Below are 20,555 nucleotides of genomic sequence, written 5' to 3' on the forward strand. Positions count from 1 at the left end.
GTAGCTTTCTTCACTGACTATAAACGGAACCTCAGAAGCAAAACTCCCCCCCTCAGGAACGACGACGGTTGGGGAGCCCGGAAGAGGCCGCTCCCGCTCCCCTCTTGGGAGCTGTAGTCCCGCCGTCCTCCCCACGGAGGCGCCGCCCGCTGCGTCACGGAGCTCGGGCGTGGCCGGCGGGAGCGCAGCGAGGGAGGGCGGGACCGAGCTGGGGGCTGAAGGTGTCCGGCCGTGGGCACGGCGTGCTCCGCTGCGGGTACCGCCTCAACGGAGCCGGTCTGAGCCGCCGAGCGGGTGAGGCTGCCGGTCGTGGTGCTGAGGGAGGCGGGGGGAGATCGGTGCGGGCGGGCCCGAGCAGAAGCGGCGGGGCTTTGGGGCTGTGGGGCGGGCGGCACCCGGCGCGGAGTAAAGCGGTGCGGGCGGGCGCGTTTTGGCGTTCTTTCTCACCGCGGCCGCGCAGCCCCGCCTCGCTCCTCAACTGCGGCCCTCACAGGGTCAGCTGGGCCATTGGAGGCTGCTGGGGTGAGAGGCGAAGGCTGGTTGCGGGGAGACCCGGCCTAATCGGCGTCCCGAGGGTCGTACGAGGCCGTGTGGTGGGCTGGGGGTGTGGCACTGTGTGAACACCGGGCCTGGTTTTCCTTTCGCAGGTCTGCTGCGGGGAATGTGAAGCCTCTGTCGTGGTGGAGGAAGGCACCCGGATGGCCACAAGGCTCGGTGTCTCCGTGTATCCCGGTGTCTCCGTGTATCCCGGTGTCTCCGTGTATCCCGGTGTCTCTGTGTATCCCGTGAGGGGAGTTGTCATCTCCTTTCCCTAAGTAAGTACTGCCCGCAGGGAGCTGCTGTTCGTGTTACTTACAGTGATCGACTCACGCTTTGGTGTTTGTGATTGAGGTCTGTGGTTGGAGCTTAGAGGAGAGCCAGGTTGGTGGTGAGGTACATCCAGGTCCTCCAGCTGTTCTGCCATGAGGAAGCATCCAGCATGCTTAAAATCTCAGAATCATTAAGGGTGGAAAAGACCTCTAAGATCATCAGGTCCAACCCTCCACCCAGCACCAGACTTGCCCACTTGACCGCTTGGATTTGTCCTTGACAGACATTTACCCAGTAGCTCTTGAGGATTATCGAATTCATGGAGCACCTTCTCTCCAAGGTAACCTGCTTCTGTGCTGAGCTGACATTTTCAGTTTTTCCTTCATAGCTGACCTAAATCTCCTTTGTTAACACTAAGCTGATTATTACCTTGCACAGTGGACTTGGAGAAAATTGACAAGTGCTCTCTCACCAACAACCTGGCTTGTGTTTGCAAATTTAGTCTCACGGTCTTCTCCAAACTAATTGAACCCATTTCTTATGCTTCTCTGGTCCTTGATCTCAACAAAGCCTTTCCATTGTCATTGGACCGTGAAGCTCAGAACTGGGCACAAAACGCCAGTGGAGATATCGCTTTTTCAGGGGTAACAGGGTAATCATCTCCCTGTTGTATGGCACCTCTTGTAAAGTTATATTTTAAGTTCTTTGTCATACATTTCCTTGGAGAAATCTGCTTTGATACTACCTTCCTTCACAATTACACTTGCTCTTTTATGGAGGTTTTTGAAATAACTAGGCAAGTGCCTCTTACTTGCCCACTTAATGCAGGGTCAGATTTATAAATAATACGTTAATGCTCTGTTATACTTGTAAGGGATTACTTTATGTGATCACAAATGGTTGATGAAGCTGAGAACGAGGGGCAATATTTTCAACGTGTGGAATGCCAGAAGTTGTTAGAAAATATTCTGAGAAGCAGCAACCCGTCAGTTAGAAGGAGCAAACTGGTTTTGTACTGAAAGTGAAGCAGCCTTGGCCTATATAAATATCATAACCGCTTTCTTTTAAAATCACATTTCACTGTGGAGACATTAAAACAAAAAAAAAAAGTAGGGTTGTGGATTAAGCATAGATGAGTATTTGTACATATTGACTTGGCTGAAAGGAAGAGTCCAGCACAGGGAGCATCGTAAGTTAAATATACATATGGATGTTTGCCTCTGTCCTCTACAATAATTTTTATTCTTTAATTTGTTTAGATGTCTCGTATCAAAAAGCCATGGAGCTAGGAAAGGCAAAGCTTCTGAGAACAGGCCTTAATGCCTTACACCAAACGATTCACCCTGTGCACGGGATTGCCTGGACTGATGGGAAACAGGTCATATTAACTTCCTTACACCTTCAGAATGGAGAGCCAAAATTTGGTGACTCGAGCGTCATTGGTCAGTTTGAACATGTCCATGGACTCTACTGGGGCCCGGGTCCCCCTGATGCCCCAGCCCTGCTTGCTGTTCAACACAAGAAGCATATCACTGTTTGGCAGCTCTGCTTTAACACTGCAGACAGAAATAAGCTCTTGGTTTCTCAGATCTGTGACATCAGTGAGTCGTTTCCAGTGCTCCCCCAAGGTTGTGTGTGGCATCCAAAGAAGGAGATCTTGGCCGTGCTGACGACGCGGGATGCCTCGGTCTTGCACTCTGTTCATCTCAACAACTGTAGAATTAAAGCAGATATTAAAGGCAGCGGTCTCATCCATTGTGCTTGTTGGACTAAGGAAGGCAATCGCTTAGTGGTCGGCGTAGGCAGTGCCCTTCATTCGTATATTTGGGATGACACTCAGAAGACGCTCAATGCTTGTACTTTTTGCCCAGTCTTTGATGTGGGAGGATACATCTGTGCTGTAGAAGCTACTTTGAATTTTCAAATTGCTGTCACTACTGAGCTTCCTCTGGACAAGATCTGTGGCTTAAATGCCGGTGTGGCTTTTGAAGTCCCAGCCAGCATTGAAACGGAATCCTTTCCCTCGCAGTCCAGCTTATGTGGCGAGGAAGAGTATTCCATGGATGGGGGGAAGAAGGTGCTGGATGCTGAGAAGCCCATGTCTGCGGTTACATCTCCCGTGGATCTGACCCACATACTCTCTAGCAAGCCGGGTGCTGATTCCAGCCCTCTACTTCATCTGAGGCCCAAGGACTACTTAACGGGAAGCGGCCAAGATTCTTCACATCTCATTTTGGTGACTTTTGAGAGAAAGGTGACCTCCACCAAAAAAGTTAGCATCCCGGGCATTCTGGTTCCCGACATAATGGCTTTTGACCTCAAAACTCAAACCGTATCGGTCGCCTCAAATACCTGTAACGTTGTTTTAGTCTATTCGCTGACTTCGTCCAATTTGCCGAATATTCAACAGATTCAGCTAGAGAAAAATGAAAAACCAAAGGGTTTGTGCTTCTTGACCAGTAAATTGTTACTGATACTGGTTGGGAAACAGAAATTCACCGATCCCGCTTTTCTTCCATCTTCCAGATCGGACAAGTACATGATCAGGTTGATGATAAAAGAGCTGGTATTTGAAGCGGCTCCTTCAACATCTGCATCAGTTAATGGGAGCTGTGCGTCAGTCAATGGGAGTTTGAATCTTTCAAACATACCTCACGATGTCTCTCCGGATGTTCACCCTCTTAGTCGTGGACTCTTGATACCAGATCGTGCTGCTCTCCAGTCCCCTACCAGCAGAAGAAAACTTATTGAAGAAATTAAGAGTCCTGGTTATGAGCAAAGCTGTTTGTTGAACATGAGTGACCTCAAAGAAAAGAAGGTTTCCTTGAATTTTCCTCTGGCTGTCGAGTCTCTCAATACCGAACCGCTTAATCAGTCTCCATCACTGTCCACATCGCTGGCATTTTCTAACAAGCCAACGTCTCCAAAAAGACAGATAGAAACAGCTTCCAAAATACCAAATTCTTACAAAAATAACCTATTAAGTGAAAAGGAAGCAAGTTACTTTTCCAAAAATGTAGAAAAACTGTCTGGTAACTTTACCCAATTACAACATCATGTCTGTGAATTAACCGAGCTGCTAAAAGCGGGGAAGAGAAATCTTCCAATGTACCCATCTTCTCAGGAACCCCCTTTTATTAACATCACCTATCAGGTAACTCTAACGCTGGAAACTTTAGTGACGATATCTGTGTATGGATATATGGTCTTTGTAAAGCACGGGGTTAAAGCTCCTGTGGGATTATATGCTAGAAGGGCAGGACGTCATTGGTGTAAAGTTAAACTAGATGGGAGGAGCCCTGGTGTGTTGCACTTGGTAGTTACGGGCTCCTCAGGAGGGGTGGGCAGGGAGGAACTGTATGGAGCGGAGGGATCTGACTGGAGTTTGTAGATCACAGTGATGTGGTTGAGAGCCTCAGGGTAAGGGCCAAGGGACACACAAATACAGCTGATGTTGTCCTCCTGGCTGAGTGGCCTGTAGTAGACTCCCACGATGACAATGGTTAATTAATCTGTAAGGGAAGAAGAGATATGTCCAGGCCAGCCACCCTTGTCTTTGTGTGTGACTCACATTTAAGTGGGAGTACTACACAGCTTCAGGAGATTCCTAAACCGCCTTTATGATAACTTCCTGGTACAGGAACTGAGTACGGGTACTAAGGAAGCTGACTAGGAAGGATGCCCTCTTAGATTTGTTGCTTGTATACAGAGAGGGTCCTGTGGGAGAAGTGACGTTTGGTGGCTGCCTTGGCCATAGTGACATGAAGCATTCGGGTGACAGGGGGAAAACTGCCAGCAGAGCTTTGGCACTGGTTATGGGGAGAGCAGACCTCAGGTCACTCAGGAAACCAGCTACCAGGGTCTCCTCTAATTTGGAACATATGTCTTCCTGGTGGATGGGTGGCTCTGGGCATGGAAGAGGAGTCAGAGTTCACTTTGTTTCTGTCATTTGCTTTTCTTTTCCCCTTGGGGGGGATATTCTTTGCGGCATCTCAGACTTAGAGCAGCGGTGATCAGAGATGAGAAAGACAAACACTGCTGATTTGTTGGCCTGTTCCTCATCGAATGGAATCATAGAATGGCCTGCATTGAAAGGGACCACAATCATCGTGTAGTTTCAACCCCTCTGCTATGTGCGGGGTTGTCCCTGTTTGTGCACAGGAGTTCTTACCTTCTCATAAGATGAGGATCAGGGAGGAGGGGAGAGAGAATTTGCTGCTTTACAGACTTCTGATACAGTTTTGATGGACATTACTTTGATATCTCCGCTTAAAAATAGATTGCTGTATCTAATGAGTCTTTCTTGCATTTGCAGAAGCAGCTTTCCAGAAGTGATTCAGATGAGAGGCGATCTGTTCTTCTTTGTGAGGGTAAACTTTGTCTAAGCGTAGTCCAGCAGATCTTCAACCTCTCTCTGGTGGAGATGCAGCACGGTACGTTGTAATGATCCAATCAAACAAACACTTGAAACACAGGCAACGTTCACAGTGGGCAGTGGCACTGTGCATAATCTGATCTGGAAAAACAACCCTGAAGGTCCCATGCTCACATCTCATGTGCCTGCATACATGTCAGCTCTCAATGGATTACCTTTGGCAATAGTGTAGGTAGTTTTGAATTCCTGAATTGACATTCAAGTTTTATTCCAAATGAGATATGAAGCCGAAAGCTCAAAGGGCCGTGTGCTTTTAAGCTGCAGTCTTCTCCTGACCTCACTTGTGCCATGGAGTTACATAATGTAACTGTATGAACAGCTGGAAGTGGTTCCCTGAACTCCCATGTGCCTCCATCTCCATCTACTTCATTGACTTAATGGATACAGCCATGAGAACTCCCTGTAAGAACTGGTAGAATTCAGTGCTTCTGTTGCAGTAAATGCCTTCAAACTGTAAGAGTAATGATAATGCAAAGTCAAATAGCAAATAGGCCAGAGACATGGGGCTTGTGCAGTACAGCACAGTGTTCCTTTCTCATGCTTATTGGGATTAATCATATTGAAATTACATAACAGAATCCGTTCCTAATTTTTGTTTTTAATTATATTTGTCATATAGTTTAATAAATGGCTGCTTTGTAAGGTGTCTGCACAGCTTAAGCACTGCAGAGTAGCCTTTGAATGCCTAATTAAAACCAACTCTGGATGCTTATGGATTCTGTTCCGAATTGAATTCCCTTTTTATTATTGAAGTGTGCGTTTCTTACAGTCACATCTCTGAGTGGGAAAACTGCTCAGGAAGCTGAATTCTGCATGGTTGCTATCAGTCCTCTGGCTTTGAGATTACACAACCTGCGTCTCCCCATCCCTTTTAGCGCTACAAGAACTGTAAGCATATGGAAGTGTTGAATCATAGAATCATAGAATTACTCAGGTTGGAAAAGACCTTGAAGATCATCAAGTCCAACCGCAGCCTAACCAGTAGCCTATCTCTTAAAAAACAACCACAAAACAATACCACAACAACAAACCTCTGCTAAATCATATCCCTGAGTACCACATCCAAGCGGCTCTTAAACACATCCAGGGATGGCGATTCAACCACCTCCCTGGGGAGCCCATTCCAGTCCCTAACCACCCTTTCTGTAAAGAAGTTCTTCCTAATATCCAACCTGAACTTGCCCTGGCGCAACTTGAGGCCATTTCCCCTCGTCCTGTCACAAGTCAGTAGTGAGAAGAGACCTGCCCCACTCTCACTGTAAGAACCTTTCAGGTACTGGAAGACAGCAATAAGGTCTCCCCTCAGCCTCCTCTTCCTCAGACTAAACAGCCCCAGCTTCCTTAGTCTCTCCTCATAGGGCTGATTCTCCAAGCCCTTAACGAGCCTCGTTGCCCTTCTCTGGACCTGCTCCAGTACCTCCATGTCCTTCTTGTGCTGAGGTGCCCAAACCATGAACATTCCATTTGAGACGAAATGGGTTTTGTGTACTATCAACATACCTAACTACAGGGGTGGTTATGAACAGGAGCTTCTCTGTCTCCACAGGTTCATCTTGGATCGTTCTCACAGCAGACAGTGAGGGCTTCGTCCCGTTGACGTTTACGTCCATGCAGGAGGTGGTTGTGAGAGATGCCAGTATGAAAGGCTACAGTGCCCGATCCTCCAAGACTTTGGACATCATCCGTTCCACAGAAGGCTGCAGACATGCTGCTTCTGAAAGCCTGGATATCACCAGCTCTTTGGAAGTCCTCCGAGATTGCTCCTCCAAGGCTTTGGATGGCAGCAGTCCTTCTGAGCAACCCAGCAGTAAAATGTAACTTTGGACATTGATTTCGTAGTGCCTGTCTTACCGTAGGAGACTCCTGAACTTACAGCTGAGGACTGCAAATTCTAAATGAAGGTCTGTCTCAAAGCCCTGTTGGATTTCTATCATTTTTGTTCACCGTCGCTGTAAGTTATTTATTTGGTCCTTGGAAACCTTAGCTTTTTTATTTTATACTGAGCCGTGTTTTATAATATGCCTCTTGCATTGTATGCCAGTTATTTGTATCCGTGATTGGAGGTAGGAGTTCTTACAAGCTGCAGGGCTGAAGCTTTGATCCTACTCTTTAGTACGTTGGTGTTTTTAGATAATAGTAAACTTGCTTAATAAAGACATCTGTGAAAACACGGCATTCTTCCTCACTTTCTCACTTCTGTCAGATCCTGGAATATTGCATTCGTATTCAGGAGTGGGCAGATGCTGCGTCCAGCAGAAAATTGCTGTGTGTGCAAGCAAAGCAGAACAAGGAGTTCATTCAGTACTTCCCATCAGCGGGCAGATCTCCAGCAGCTTTGAGGGCAAGCAGAGTGTCATTGTGCTTAACGGGTACGTGGGAAATTGAACTCCATAATGCCAAACGTTCTCCCACCTTCATTCTTTTCCCCCAGCTTTTATTGTTGAGCGTGGCATGGTGTGGAATGGAACGTCCCTTTGATGACCCAGCCTTCTTACTGGGCAGAAAGAAAGGAAAGCCTTGATGCTGTGTGAATGCTGCTCAGCAGCAGGTGAGGCACTGCTGTGCCAGCAGCTCTGTATGGTCACAGATCCAAAGCACAACTCCACACGGGCTGCCATAAAGTAAACTTATCTCCACCACAGCCAGACCTGCTACGTCTTTGTAGGCAAAGTGGCATTAGCTGCTTTGGATTCATTGTACAACTTCCTCGCTAGCGTTTTCATTCTTTTCATTCATTTCTTTGTCTTTATATTGAAAATGTCACTATTTCCTTTGAAGAAATACTATGATATTAACAAAGTTGCTTCCTATCTAGGTATATATAGATGTATATCAGCTATATCTGTCTCTCTCTCTCCCTATATATATATATAAGCTTTTTCTTGCCTATACATACGCATGTATTGAACTGGCAGGAGAGAATGCCCATCACCTGCTGCCTTGAGAGCCTCCAGTTTAAAGGGTGGCAAAAGAAAAAGGTTCTACTGCCTTCGTAGTGAGAGAGGAAACAGTGACATTTAGAACACAGGTTTATGTAGCGTGGATTGCAGCACCAGGAAAACACAGTAATCCAAGATTGCTACCCATAAAATTAAAGCACGGTCACAATAAGCGGTTTATCGGGCTTTCAGTGACACTTAACTGTGAGAAGGAATCGAGTGATGAGATTATGGAATTGGAGCTGCTGCCTCTGGAATAACATAATCTCTTTTTTTATTGCCTATTTGGAAATTTAGCCACTGTCATAAATCGTCTGCCCACAAAATACGATGCTAAAGGTACAACAGAGCTAAAAGCTGCAAAGAGAATCTGACAAGGCGGCCTGCATTGGTGGAACTGCCGCAGCTGAGGCTGGTGGCAACGTACAGAGTCTTCTCAATGTTGGGTGAGTTTGTTTTGGTAATGGAAATTCTTCCTCATGGACAGCAGCTTATTTGGGCAGAAGAAAAACCAAACAAAACAGCTGGTCAGCCGTTGTAAGCCTGGTGCTGTTACCAACATGACAAGCTGGTGGCCTGAATGGATGCGAGGGTGAAAAGGTAATCTCTAGGGTAAAAACATCCTGTAGGTAAAGGAGAGGATGGAACCTACAAAGCTGTGAAGGAAATCCCATTGATCCCTTGCTGAAGGTAAGTGATTGCAGGGGCACCAGCAAAGTCAGAGAGGCAGGGGTTGGATGTGGGGCTCCAAGGCGTATCTCCATCAGGTGAAGCTGAACAAGTATCAGTCCCACACAGTCCTCACCACTTGTACAGAATGCAGCAGTACTGAAAAGAGAAAGCCAGGCAAGAACTTCCTGAAGACCTAAATCTTACTTCTACGCCTTTAGAAAAGACACGTTTCCCTGCCATCCAACGGCACTGCTGCTCTCCAGCTGGGGTTACAGACACTGCTCTATGAACTCTGATATTTCTCTGGGACCCACCTTTCCTGCAGAGTGCTCTGGCTCCAGGTTGTGTTTCCAGAGGCTGCAAGATCTCAGGTGCAAACCAGAAAAGTCACCTCCTCCACCTGAAGGGCTGAGGCATGTGCTGCTTCTCTGTCTTTGAAATGAAGCCTCGCAGTGAGTTAGCGCGTGTTTATGCAGCAGATTTGGTGCTTAATGATGTGAAAGCTATCTAATTTCATATCTTAAACCTATAACATAAACTCGTTTTTATAACCATACTACTCAGCTTTCTTGCTAGTATTTGAACCACGGTCTTACAGGGAGTTAAGGTGGAAAAAAAGACACTCTGAGCAGCGCAAGGAACCTGGGATCTCAGGAAGAAATTACAAGCCAACAGAAACTCACCCACCTGTCAGCTGTATGGATCCAGGTGACCTTTCCATCAGTGAGGTGAGCGGCTTTCTGAAGGGAAAGCTCCTGCTGTAGCTCTTGGAGGCTGTTTTTCCTATTTTTTAAGCAGCGATGGGAAAATCATACAAGATACGTGGTTGACTGGTGTACACAGAAGTGCTACTTGCTGCGCCCTATCGCATGAGACGTGGAATGTCCTTGCTTTCTTTGCTTGTTTTCAAAGGGTTTGCCAAAAAACACACCAGGTCTTAGAGGGCGTTAGATTTCTCTCAAGGAAATTCCTCCTCTGACGGAGATGACCGGTTTAGTTTTGAGGTTTTTATCTGTGACCCAGAAAGGCAAGTAGGAAAGGAGACGAACAGGTTCTATTTGGCAACGATCCGTGGACCCAGAAAAGCAGAGTTGAGCTCTGTCCGCTTTTGAGGATTTTACTTGAAATACAGAAGGTGAAAAGAAACCAGAGGATGCGGCAGGGATTGACCCTCGCAGCGATTATGCTGAGGTGCAGAAGTGACATAAGGAATTAGCTCTCAAATCTGCAAGAGCCCCTCTTGAAAACCCGGTGACCTGAAACCTAAGGAGGTGCCCAGGGACAGATGTCCGATGTCACCTATTGAAGTGGGGGACTCAGCACAAAGGATCTAATCCCCCTAAGCTACAACAGCCCGCAAGCCCAGGGGCAGACAGGACAACACGGCACGGCTGGTGGCATTGCCAGCAGCAACTCTCCCTGACAGTGACAGGGAACAGCAACTTGTCTGCACACTCGGCTGCAACCTGCAGGGAGACCGACTGCCAGCAGCAATGCTCCAGCTGGAAGTTTTCAGCATCGTTTTTTAAGCAGAAAATACAAAGCGGATGAAAATGGAAGAGGTGTCGTGTGACAAGCTCTGCTACTGACTATAGCAGCAACCAGGCCAGTCTAGAAGGTTTGGGTGGTCGTTAGCTTATATCACGCAAGGACCAGGAATGGGTATAATCTGCATTACAGAGGACTACCCAAGGACAGTTAATTCTCTTGTCCTTTTCTCCCTCTATTTGTGTAAATCCATTAATTGGAACAGTTTGTACGTAGGTGGGAATTCTGTCCATCACACCAAGATATTGGCTTAAGTAACTGATGTGAAATCTTTACCTTGTAGCTACAGATTCATAGCAGCTGAAAGCAAAACCCATTAAAGTGAATAGAGACTTACTGGGACTTCTGAATGTTTTTAAAGGAGACCATTCAGACAGACACAAATGTTACAGAACAAATCAAACCCCACACATTGTTTTCTATGTTGTTTAGGAGCTCTGTAATAACACTACATCATTTACCCACTACAAAATCAAGTGAACTTGTACTTCAAATTCTATTAGACTGCAAACTGTAAACAGACTTATGGTTTTTATTGTTGTGAACACATACGCCCCAGGCAATGCAAATCTTGGTTTGTTCAGAAGCTGCAGCCTAAAAAAAACCCATCCCCAGGTGTTGGTTCAATACAAGTCTTAAACATCATTCACTCTTACCCACACGCACTTAAAGGCTCACTTGTAATGAAGCACTTCACCAAATTAGGACAGTTCATTAGCTCTCAGACTTGGCTGAAAAGGTTTAGGGTTCCATCTTAAACTTTACGAGACACTCTGTGGATGTGCTGTTTTTATTTCACAGCGTCTTTCCCAGTTTTCAGTCCCAGGACCATGATTTGCCTTCCCAGATGACCCTGAGCAAACTCGTTATGATCACTGTCCCCAGTGACACCTCCCAACATGGTGTGCTGCTCATCCAAAGGCACTTCCAGTACAGAATTAAGGCACCTTTCCATATGTTCATGGTGCAGACAGTGGCCTGTAAATTTGTTCCTTGTCTTGCACTGTGCTGGTTTCTTTATGAGAACAAGCCTTCAGCTCTTGGGTTCATCGCTCTCCCCTCCAAATTCAGATATCTTCCTTTAGAGTCCAGTCATTTTAGCCTGAGATTGGAGGTGTCTGTCTTTCAAGCCCCAAATGACAAGGCCTGAACTTAACTACCCCACAAAGCACCAGCCATTAGTTGCACCTTTTATCAACAAAACATGTTTGGCGTGTGAATCTATAGTAGAAATGAGGTTTCTGATAATGTATCTAAAGCATGATGAGATCTCTAACTGAAAAGAATCACCAGTCAGGCATAGCCCTGTTATTATAAACACCGTGTGCAAGCAGAGATAAGCAGCCATGCCATGATATTTTGTATGGATGACAAAATGGATGATGAAAACCTGGATGTCTATGGCAAACATCGGGATTCCAAAGTGCTTTCACTGAACACACTGGTGTGCAGTTTAGAGGTAGAGATTGGGCTTATAGGTTCAGAAACCACCCCAGCCTCTGAGGCTGATAGATATCGGATGTTAAAATGTGGGTAGTACACCAAATGTACGTGCTGTTCCCTTTGCCTACGAGTTCATAGACCATCCTGCTGCAAAAAGATGGCAGCTTTATGTTATCACTGAAAAACAAAGAAACAACCAACCCCAAATCTCCAATAGCTTGCATTCCTGAACGGTTGCAATGTCTCTTTTAGAACAGCTCATAGAATTATACCTACTTTTTGCATAGTGATTTCCCTCTCTCGATTTCATTACTGAATATCAGAATTATTATTTATTCCTTCTGACAATATGGGAGCATGGAAATGACCCAGGAGACTCTCACAGAGTTTGTGTGTGGGATGTGAAATTGAGTTTAGGAAGACTCCGTATTCAGAACGTTCAGAGTGAGGTGTCCTCTTTGTGGTCATCCAGATTCTCTGTGCTTTGATGGCTCCTTCTGTTAAAAGCAGGACAAATGATACGGCTTCTGTTGTTAACTAGATAGGCCACAGTTTGGCAGTCTCAAACAATTAATACAACTTAGAACCACCATCAAGATGTGCTTGTTATGGACAGTGACTGTTGTGTGTATGCGGAGGGGTGGGTGATGTTTTAGGTTGGGGGTGTAAGAAAATGCTTTGGAATTTAATCCATCAGTCTTGTAGGATAGACTGCTTTTATGCACGCCCTCAATCTACGAGGCTTTCATTTAACAGAGATGGATGATTTTGAGCTAGGCAAGATTTTCTTTATAGAGGAATAGAGAAGAAAGAAGGGGATGAAGGGTCAGGGACAAGGAAAAAAGGGAAAGAGTGCTCAAAGTTGTCCTTTCTTTTTTTCCCATGATCTTGTCTGCTTGCTCCCCTGAACAATTTCTATATTTCTTACACACCATAAACACCATGAATGCTGTCAATAACCCTATTTTCTTCCATATGTAAGAAAATTGCAACCATTCACATTTTCTTCGGTTAATTTAACGTATCTGAGAGATTCTTCATGTGTGCACTGAAACACTGTGCAATAACAGCGCTCTGTGTGCCACCCCAAAGAAGTAAAACCTAGCAGCTGATATATATCTGGCAAGTGTTCCTCTAAACAGCCAGCACAATGCTACAAAAATAAGGTAGTGGAGCATGTAATGGTATCATTCAGTTAATAATTCAACGGAGAGAATGTTGTTCTGTTTTGTTCTGAGGAATATAAATGTATGTGCTGATAGCTGGTTGTTTTTCCCCAGTATGACTGCTGTAATGATGTCGCTGCTAGTTCAAACCTACCTTAACACCTCAAGTGCGAGCTTTGTTTCTTTCCGGCTTTCTTCAGTGATTGGGTAGAAGAGAAGTATAAATAAACCTACGAGGATGAGGACAGCAGGAACTGCTCCAATGAGGATTTTCAGAGTGAGGATCACGTCCTTGGATTGTCTGCATATTCCTGGCTTGTACCCAGTAAACCTAAACCAATGGAAATTACAGTGGTGTGCAGATGTCCAAAACTTATAGGCTCTTGTTCATCTGAAAGTCTCCTGTTTGGATCACTCCTTTCTGCCTATGCTCTTTCCTCTCCTTCCCTACACGTTTTATATCTTGTTTTTCAGATCTCATCTTTCTGCCTTTTCATATAGCTACCTTATCTCTGTATTTTCTCATTATCGTACTGTAACATTTAACTACTAAGAGGAGGCTGGAATCCCAGGCAAAGAAATTGGTCTGATCTGTGACTCCTATAAATATTCAGTGAAGTATTTAGCCTCAGCTTTAAAAAATGCAAATAATCCTACCAATTTCAGCAGCAATTCATAACCTTAATTTAAACACATACTTAAGCACGCTGTTCAACACAGACAAATTTACTCAAGTGCTGAGAGTTAGGTACACATTTACACTGTGTTGATACAGAGCTCTCATGCAGCCCCATAAGAGCTGATCTACTGAAGTTCCCATTCCCAGCCTGCGGAATGAGTTTGTATTCCTCATAATATTCACCTGCGTTCTCTCACAAACATCTGCCTTGGCAAACTGCTGGGAGCTAACTGGAATGGAATCATCAAAGACCTCATTGGTAAACAGCTAAATTGCTTGTTTTAAACTCTTCCTAAATAGTAAAATCAAGCAGATTTGGTTTCAGGGTCTTTTTTAAAATTATTATTATTTTCCTTTTTTCCTTTTATTTTTTATCCCCCCTTTTTTTGAGGAGGGGAGGCATTGTGGCATCCCTCACAAAACAAGCTTGCTAAGTGAACAGCCATGAACAGCTCATGCTGTAGGCCTCACCCAGCCTTCCTCCTGTCATTTTGGCTCTTTGGTTTTCAAATGAGGGTGTTAGTTGTAAGGGTCTAAAGCTCCTAGGCCAAAGCACTGGCTGTTATTTAACAGTTTTGACTGCAGGCCCTGAAGCAAAGTAGTCTGGTTACCAAAACCTGACCCGGAGCCCAAAAGCTAAATAACAATTCAGACAAGTTCACTTCTAAGTGTTCATTGCACGGTTGTGTGCTGTTCATCTGGAACCTGGGTCATGTACAAATGTAGGGCAGGTGTCAGGCAACTTTCCCAGTGTGGCCTTCTAATCAGAACATGCAAGGCAGGTGCTGGGAGGAGAACAGAAAGCATCTTCCAGGCTGATATCAGTTAGGTTATGAGCAGAGCTGTGAGAAAATCTCGGTTCCTGACTCTGTTCTGCATTCAGTTCCCTAAAACCATGCAGGAATTTGGGATCCTTTCATGCAGAACAGGCCTTTAGGCTCCCTAAAAGCACTGCAGTGTGCGCAGAGACTTACAAACTCATTCATGTAGACTAACCCAGATACAACAGGGATTGCTCAGAAGAGGTGTATCTCTCATGGGAGACCTTCATCCGCTGAGCTTTCATATTCAGTTCTTTATTCATGTAAAACACTACAATTTACAAAACCATGACAGAGAGTTTGAAAAATGTAATGTCTAAAGGCAAGTCAGGACTTTCTGAACTGAAATTTTCTAGGGCAAGTGGCTGAATGCTCAGCGGCCTGGCCTCAGTGATAACAATCCCCTCTTTAGTGGTCAGTCAACTAGAGCTGCTGGCACTTTCCGACTCAGGGCAAAAGGCAATTAACTCCATAGGGTAAAGGCAGAGCACTTACAGAGTAGATCCACTAAATGAAAACACAGTGTTACTTACTCCAGGCAAGCTGCAGAAATTCCCAGGCCAATTCCCGCTGACATCTTGGTAAAGAAAACATAAGAAGAATAGAAAATGGTTTCATGTCCTTTCCTGTGAGGATTCTGCAGGCGAAAGTTATCAACAACATCAGGCAGCATTGACCTAGAAGCAATATAAGAGTAAAACTCAACTTTCCAGTATATTTCACCATTTGCTGTTGTAATAAAAGGCTCGTGATCTTCTGTGCAGAAAGGCATTTGTAGCCTGACAGCATATATTACATTACATATTATATTACATTACATATTATATTACATGATCCTTCGGAGTTTCAGAGTTTTCAGGGAACTGTCCAGATGAGAAGTGGAACACAACTCTCAACAGTGGTCTTGCTTTCTGGTCGACTTGACCTGAACAATAATTATTCCACATGGAAAAGAAATCTCCCATTCTCCCCGCATATTTTCAGTCCTAGAACCAACAACCTTCACATCGCAGTTTCTTTTATCCATGTTGTTGTGGTATTTAATTCGTAACGTAGGATTGCTCAAGAGAAATACACTGCTTGACTTTCTTTGCTACTTAATTGCTCAAGCATTAATTTGAGTACAACATCCAACTTCGCCATTATTGTAGTTCTATTAGAAACCAGACCTAAGCAACTGATTTTCTGTTCTCACAACTTCAACAACTACTTAGGCTAACGATTAATGTGGATACTTTTAAGTACAAAGAGCAGCTACAGTTACAATACAGGCATAATCCATTAACAACAGCACAATTACAAACAGCCTTTATTATAAAAGCTAATACAAATTACTGGAAGGGACTCTTGCCAGACTATGTCTCTTTCAGAGGCAAATTCCACCCAGCACACTTATACAAATAGACATACAACCCTTCTCCACCTCAGATGTAAAATTTTCCTACCATGGCAACAGCAGAGATGCTGCAATGCTCAGACCGGAGACAAAGGCCACGAAGTAAGCCAGGATTGGGTTTGGAATGGTCACCAGCATGACTGCAAAAGGAATCATCCACTGAGGAAGAAGGAAAACAGCGCACATCACTTACAGTACGCGCTACTTAGTGGTATATAAATATTCTTTCAAAATAAAAGATCGTCTTGTGAAATGATACATCCTATAGAGCAAAGACTTATGCTTCAGTATTATGGTGAAATGGCACAAGTCACTAAGGTTACTCCAATTAAACTAATTTGGGCTGCTCAGGACTCTTTTTATGGCAGTACTTTAAACCACCAGATTTCTTCAACTTCAGCTTGAGGCAGTGGGCTTACAGGACTGAAAATCCGCTGTTTTAAATGCTGATTGAATGTACACAGCCCAGCTGTCACATATCCATCACATGCTCCATCTCCCCTGCCTGTGAACCACAGGCGCAGCACATGTAGAACCCAGAACCACGGGCTTATCTACAGGGCTTTTTAATGATAGGGGATTAGTTTAATATAAAGCATTTCAATCTCCTATAGTCACAGCTAGGGAACTGAGGGTATGAGAAGAGCTTTCTCAGGGAGTGATTCCCTTAAGCACTGCTATTTACAGTTCCATATGATAAGTGATTCTAGGAGTCCTGGAGTCTAATCCATTACGTTTATGTTTTAAATGCGTTTCCCATCTAAAGCATTTTCTCCTATCCTAAGGAGGCAGAAAACAACCTTTCCTGACAGCACGTTCCCAGCACAGACAGCCCAGTGTTGTGGCAAAATCGTTATTTCACCACAAGAGAGCACTCCAGCAATACAAGATTTTATGTTGCCAATAAGCGATTTCATGACAGGCTTACGCTCCACATGGGGCCCCGCTCAGAAACCAAAGCACTTAAACAAAATCCTGGATCAATAATAATAATCATTATAATGGTAATTTTCTATTGGAAGAGAAGAACAACCCATAGGACTGAGGCTGCAATGCCCTGGAGTTTCACTCATGCAATGCTAGTGCCATTGTGAGGGTACTATTCCTGCTGCAATGAACAGCCAGAGTGTCTTCTTCCTTCTTATTTGTAAAGCAAATAATACTCTGCTATTGGCTCCCTGTTCCCTACCCGCAGCACTGAGTCATAAACAATATCCCACAGTTAACAAGCATCTTCCATCCATTTGCTGGCAGCACAATGGCAGGGGACCCCTCTGGGATGTGGAAGGTGATGCTGATCTGTGCAGCAGCAGACGATGAAGGGCAGAGCAGGAAAAGCTGCAGTGAGGCTTCACACAGAAGCGTGCTTCCATGCTGAACAGTGCTGATGGACGGCATTCAGACAGGGATGTGTTTGGTGAAATGAAAGACCAAAGAAATTTGTGGATTAAAATTAATTTTCTTGTTTTTTTTTTACAAAGTCCTCCAAAACCCAGAGATACAGAGTGCTCAGAAAGTCAGTCTGGCATCCCTCTGCTTAGGGAAGATTGCTGCTGGGTTAAAGTTTGTACAGTAAATTCAGTCTAGTATGGCCCCCAAATTATTATCCATCATTACTGTTTCATGTAGGCAGTGATGAGGGTGCAACGAAGAATCCATTAAGAGACTTTAGGGCGTTGAGATGATTGGTTAAGGGATCATGCAAGTACATGCAATATTTCCCTCTGCTCTTTCAGGTATAGGGAACGATACTGGAAGAATAAGGCAGATCAGCTTATGAAGGTTGGTGTCACTGGCAAAATGTTGGGGTTTTTTGATCATGTTCTGGTCTACATGGCATTATAGTGATTGGTACCTGATGGGCTACACCTTTCTCAAAGAGCTTTAAACTAGGTTTGAAGGGGAAAGGAAAATAATCAGGCTCACTGGTGATAAGCTATGGGATCCCACAGCTAACAGGGAACAGGGTAGTAACAATTTCCTTCATTTCTTTCCATAAGATAGTAGGTACATAGTAGCATGTTTGAAATGTTTCAACTCCAGTGCATGCAGCATGAAGAATAAGCAAAAAGAGGTAAAAGCTTTGGCTTGAATCAGAGCTATGGAGACACTGGCACAGATGAGGCTTAGTGGGAAGAGCCCTGAGACTGGTGGTTACAACAGATGGTTATGGGATCTTTAGAAGTGACAGGCAAGGCACGTGTGGTAGGGGTAGCACTGTATGTTACTGGGGAGTCAGACTGTATGGAGCTCATGATGACATGACTGACAGACTCTAGGTATGGATTAAGGAGAGGGCCTGGTTATGTGTTAGGAAAAGGTTCTTTGTCTGAGGGTGTTTGGGCACTGGAACGGGCTTTCCAGAGCAATGGTCATGGCCACAAGCCAGCTGGAGTTCAAGAAGCATTTTGACAGTGTTCTCAGACAGAGGGTTTGAATTCTGGCTGTTCCTCTGTAGGGCCAGGAGTTGGACTCAATGAACCCTATGTGTCCCTTCCAACTCAGGATACTGTATGACTCTGTGAAAAGCAAATGTTAGCTAAGACGGAAGGCAGATCTGTGACATTTATTGTTAAGCAAACTTAGGCCTTAAAAAAGAGAAACACATTATCTGCACATACACAGCATCTCCAAGAATCTTTACTACTCAAATACAAGAGAAAGAGATGTCTTCTAATAGACATCTTGCCAAATCCATGATTCAACAGCTGCCACGTGCAAAATTCTTCATGAAAATCCTCCTTCCAGCCACCAGGACTTAATGATTGTAAACTCAATGTTTGTCCCTAACTGTCTAAATTATACAAAGCATATGGAAGCAGAAGCCAATAAACTGCAGTGTGACATTTCTAGTCTGTGCACCAACCTGAGCATGGAGAATCTCGTTTGGATATGACCCTATATTTAAAGGGATCTAGTCTCTGAACTTCTAGTCAGTACACAAATGGCTGGTCATCTGGGGAACAACTGAAAAGAGAACAATACCAGTAGTGGGAAGCCAAGATTCCTGTTGCCCATCTACCTACCCTGCCTTCTATACTCCTTCAGGGGTCCCTTCAACACAGAACTGCTTTCACAGAAAAAAATGACTCCAGAGAAACTCTAATTCTTCTTTTTTTCTGGAAGCTTATAGTCAAATTACACCCCGAAAGCTGAGCAAGATTTTGGAGGAAAAGCTTTTCTCCCATCACCTTCCCTTCCAGAAGAACATTCCTGAGTGACAAACACAGGAGCTTTGAATAATGTGATTTCTCTTCACAGTGAGAGAGAACAGAATAGTTGTACAGATCACACAGGGTGGTACTATAGGAAGCTCCTGTGATGCACTGCCAGACATAACATCCATCACCGAACACACAGAAAGCATTCACAGTCCCCTGAGAAATATCTACAAGGTGAAAGGGAGATGTGGCTTTTTTCAGTCCAGCCCCTGGTTGGATCATAACACAGTCAAGCAATTCAACTGTAAAATTAAGTTAAACCATGTTTGCAGAGTTGTCAACAGGCTTTCCAGTTATGTTAAACTGAATTTATATAGCCAAGTTGGTTGAAGAAAGCATTTTTCATAGCCAAATATACGCAGGGGTTTTCCTAAGAAGGGAATCTTCATGCCCTGATCCACCCAGTGGTCCAATACTGCTTTTAGCAATTATTTTCACTCTAATGTTAAAAATTAATGGGGATGGGACTTGGGTTCCAGATGTTTACTTCAAGACACGTAACCATTCCGCATATTTGGAATAGTGGTTTTAAAGTTACTTCTGATTCCTTGAAAGTCATTCTAACACACAGGCTGTAATTGCATAAAATGATAACTATTCAGTTATATTCATTTTTTGTCACCGGACCTAAACTTTCTGACTTTGTTCAGACTTGACATATAACTTCAGGCTGGATTTTTCAAGTCTTCACACTCTGTAGTACACAAGACAGACAATTTCTTTTCTTTTTCCTCTTTCATAAGTAATTGAAGGTAAACAGGGGAAAATGGGGAGTAACAAGCCTATACAGTGATTCACTGAGGATGATGACAGAAAATTGCTACTGTCCTCACTAAGTGAAGGATTTAAAATAATCCATCAGAGATGAGGGCAGGCTCCCTGAGGTGGCTTTGTAGAGCTGTGTCAGAGTAAAACTAGGCTTCTTTTCTCCAGCAGGTCAGGTAATTTCCATTACTTCACTAATAACTGTCCATTCCCAGTCACAGGGATGTGGGCACCCCTTCCTGCTTAGGCTTCTAGAATAGGATGAGGAATAGACTTGTGTTTCTTCCTTTGTGACTGCATTAAAAATGCATTCAGCTGAGCATCGTAGACAAAACTAACCTCGTAGAACATATTACTTGAACGGATAGCCTGCCAACTTGAGTCAAAATGGATCTGAATTCATTAAACATCATTTGTGCTCACTTCTGGGAGCAGTGAAATGCAGAGCTTGTGCAGATTCTTAACAACAGTAATTATAAGAATATTCCGAGATTTCCTTCAGCATCCATTCGTTTCTTAAAGGTTTCTCTTGAAAACATGGAATCTATCTAAAATTTTTGTGTAACCTTTAAAACTGAGCAAATTTCTTGGACCTTGAGGTGATAAACACGTGAAATAATTCCTGCAATGGCTCCACTTGTCACAGTAAACGAGCACAAG

At 44.2% G+C, this 20,555-nt stretch overlaps 2 protein-coding genes across 3 annotated transcripts in view; one reads left to right on the forward strand and one right to left on the reverse strand.

The window, feature by feature from the left end:
* The first annotated feature begins 68 nt into the window (after positions 1 to 68).
* Positions 69 to 7,418, forward strand: LOC140249810 (WD repeat and coiled-coil-containing protein). 2 transcript variants are annotated; one of them, XM_072331967.1, is made up of 6 exons: positions 69 to 294; positions 648 to 740; positions 777 to 815; positions 2,070 to 3,964; positions 5,126 to 5,243; positions 6,792 to 7,418. In XM_072331967.1, exons 4-6 carry the CDS (start codon positions 2,090 to 2,092, stop codon positions 7,061 to 7,063), a joined length of 2,265 nt encoding a protein of 754 aa, XP_072188068.1. In that variant the 5' UTR covers positions 69 to 294; positions 648 to 740; positions 777 to 815; positions 2,070 to 2,089; the 3' UTR covers positions 7,064 to 7,418. The 2 variants fall into 2 exon arrangements, with proteins under 2 accessions (XP_072188068.1, XP_072188067.1); XM_072331966.1 differs by having other exon boundaries at positions 648 to 815.
* Positions 7,419 to 12,205: 4,787 nt separating this feature from the next.
* Positions 12,206 to 20,555, reverse strand: part of MFSD2B (MFSD2 lysolipid transporter B, sphingolipid) — a 29,951-nt gene continuing 21,601 nt past the window's right edge. The window contains exons 11-14 of the mRNA XM_072332938.1: positions 15,959 to 16,068; positions 15,047 to 15,190; positions 13,168 to 13,344; positions 12,206 to 12,344 (exon numbers count right to left, since the gene is read on the reverse strand). Of these exons, the coding sequence (XP_072189039.1) occupies positions 12,287 to 12,344; positions 13,168 to 13,344; positions 15,047 to 15,190; positions 15,959 to 16,068 (489 nt within the window). The 3' untranslated portion in view covers positions 12,206 to 12,286. The remainder of the gene's footprint in view (positions 12,345 to 13,167; positions 13,345 to 15,046; positions 15,191 to 15,958; positions 16,069 to 20,555) is intronic.

This window comes from Excalfactoria chinensis, chromosome 3 (assembly GCF_039878825.1).
Source record: "Excalfactoria chinensis isolate bCotChi1 chromosome 3, bCotChi1.hap2, whole genome shotgun sequence".
Lineage (NCBI taxonomy): Eukaryota > Metazoa > Chordata > Aves > Galliformes > Phasianidae > Excalfactoria > Excalfactoria chinensis.

Excerpts from the sequence above, each read along its gene's own strand:
- LOC140249810 (XM_072331966.1), top strand. The coding sequence starts at position 2,090 with ATGGAGCTAGGAAAGGCAAAGCTTCTGAGAACAGGCCTTAATGCCTTA. Across the intron at positions 3,965-5,125 it reads TTATTAACATCACCTATCAG|AAGCAGCTTTCCAGAAGTGA; the intron begins GTAACTCTAACG and ends TTGCATTTGCAG. Across the intron at positions 5,244-6,791 it reads TCTGGTGGAGATGCAGCACG|GTTCATCTTGGATCGTTCTC; the intron begins GTACGTTGTAAT and ends CTGTCTCCACAG.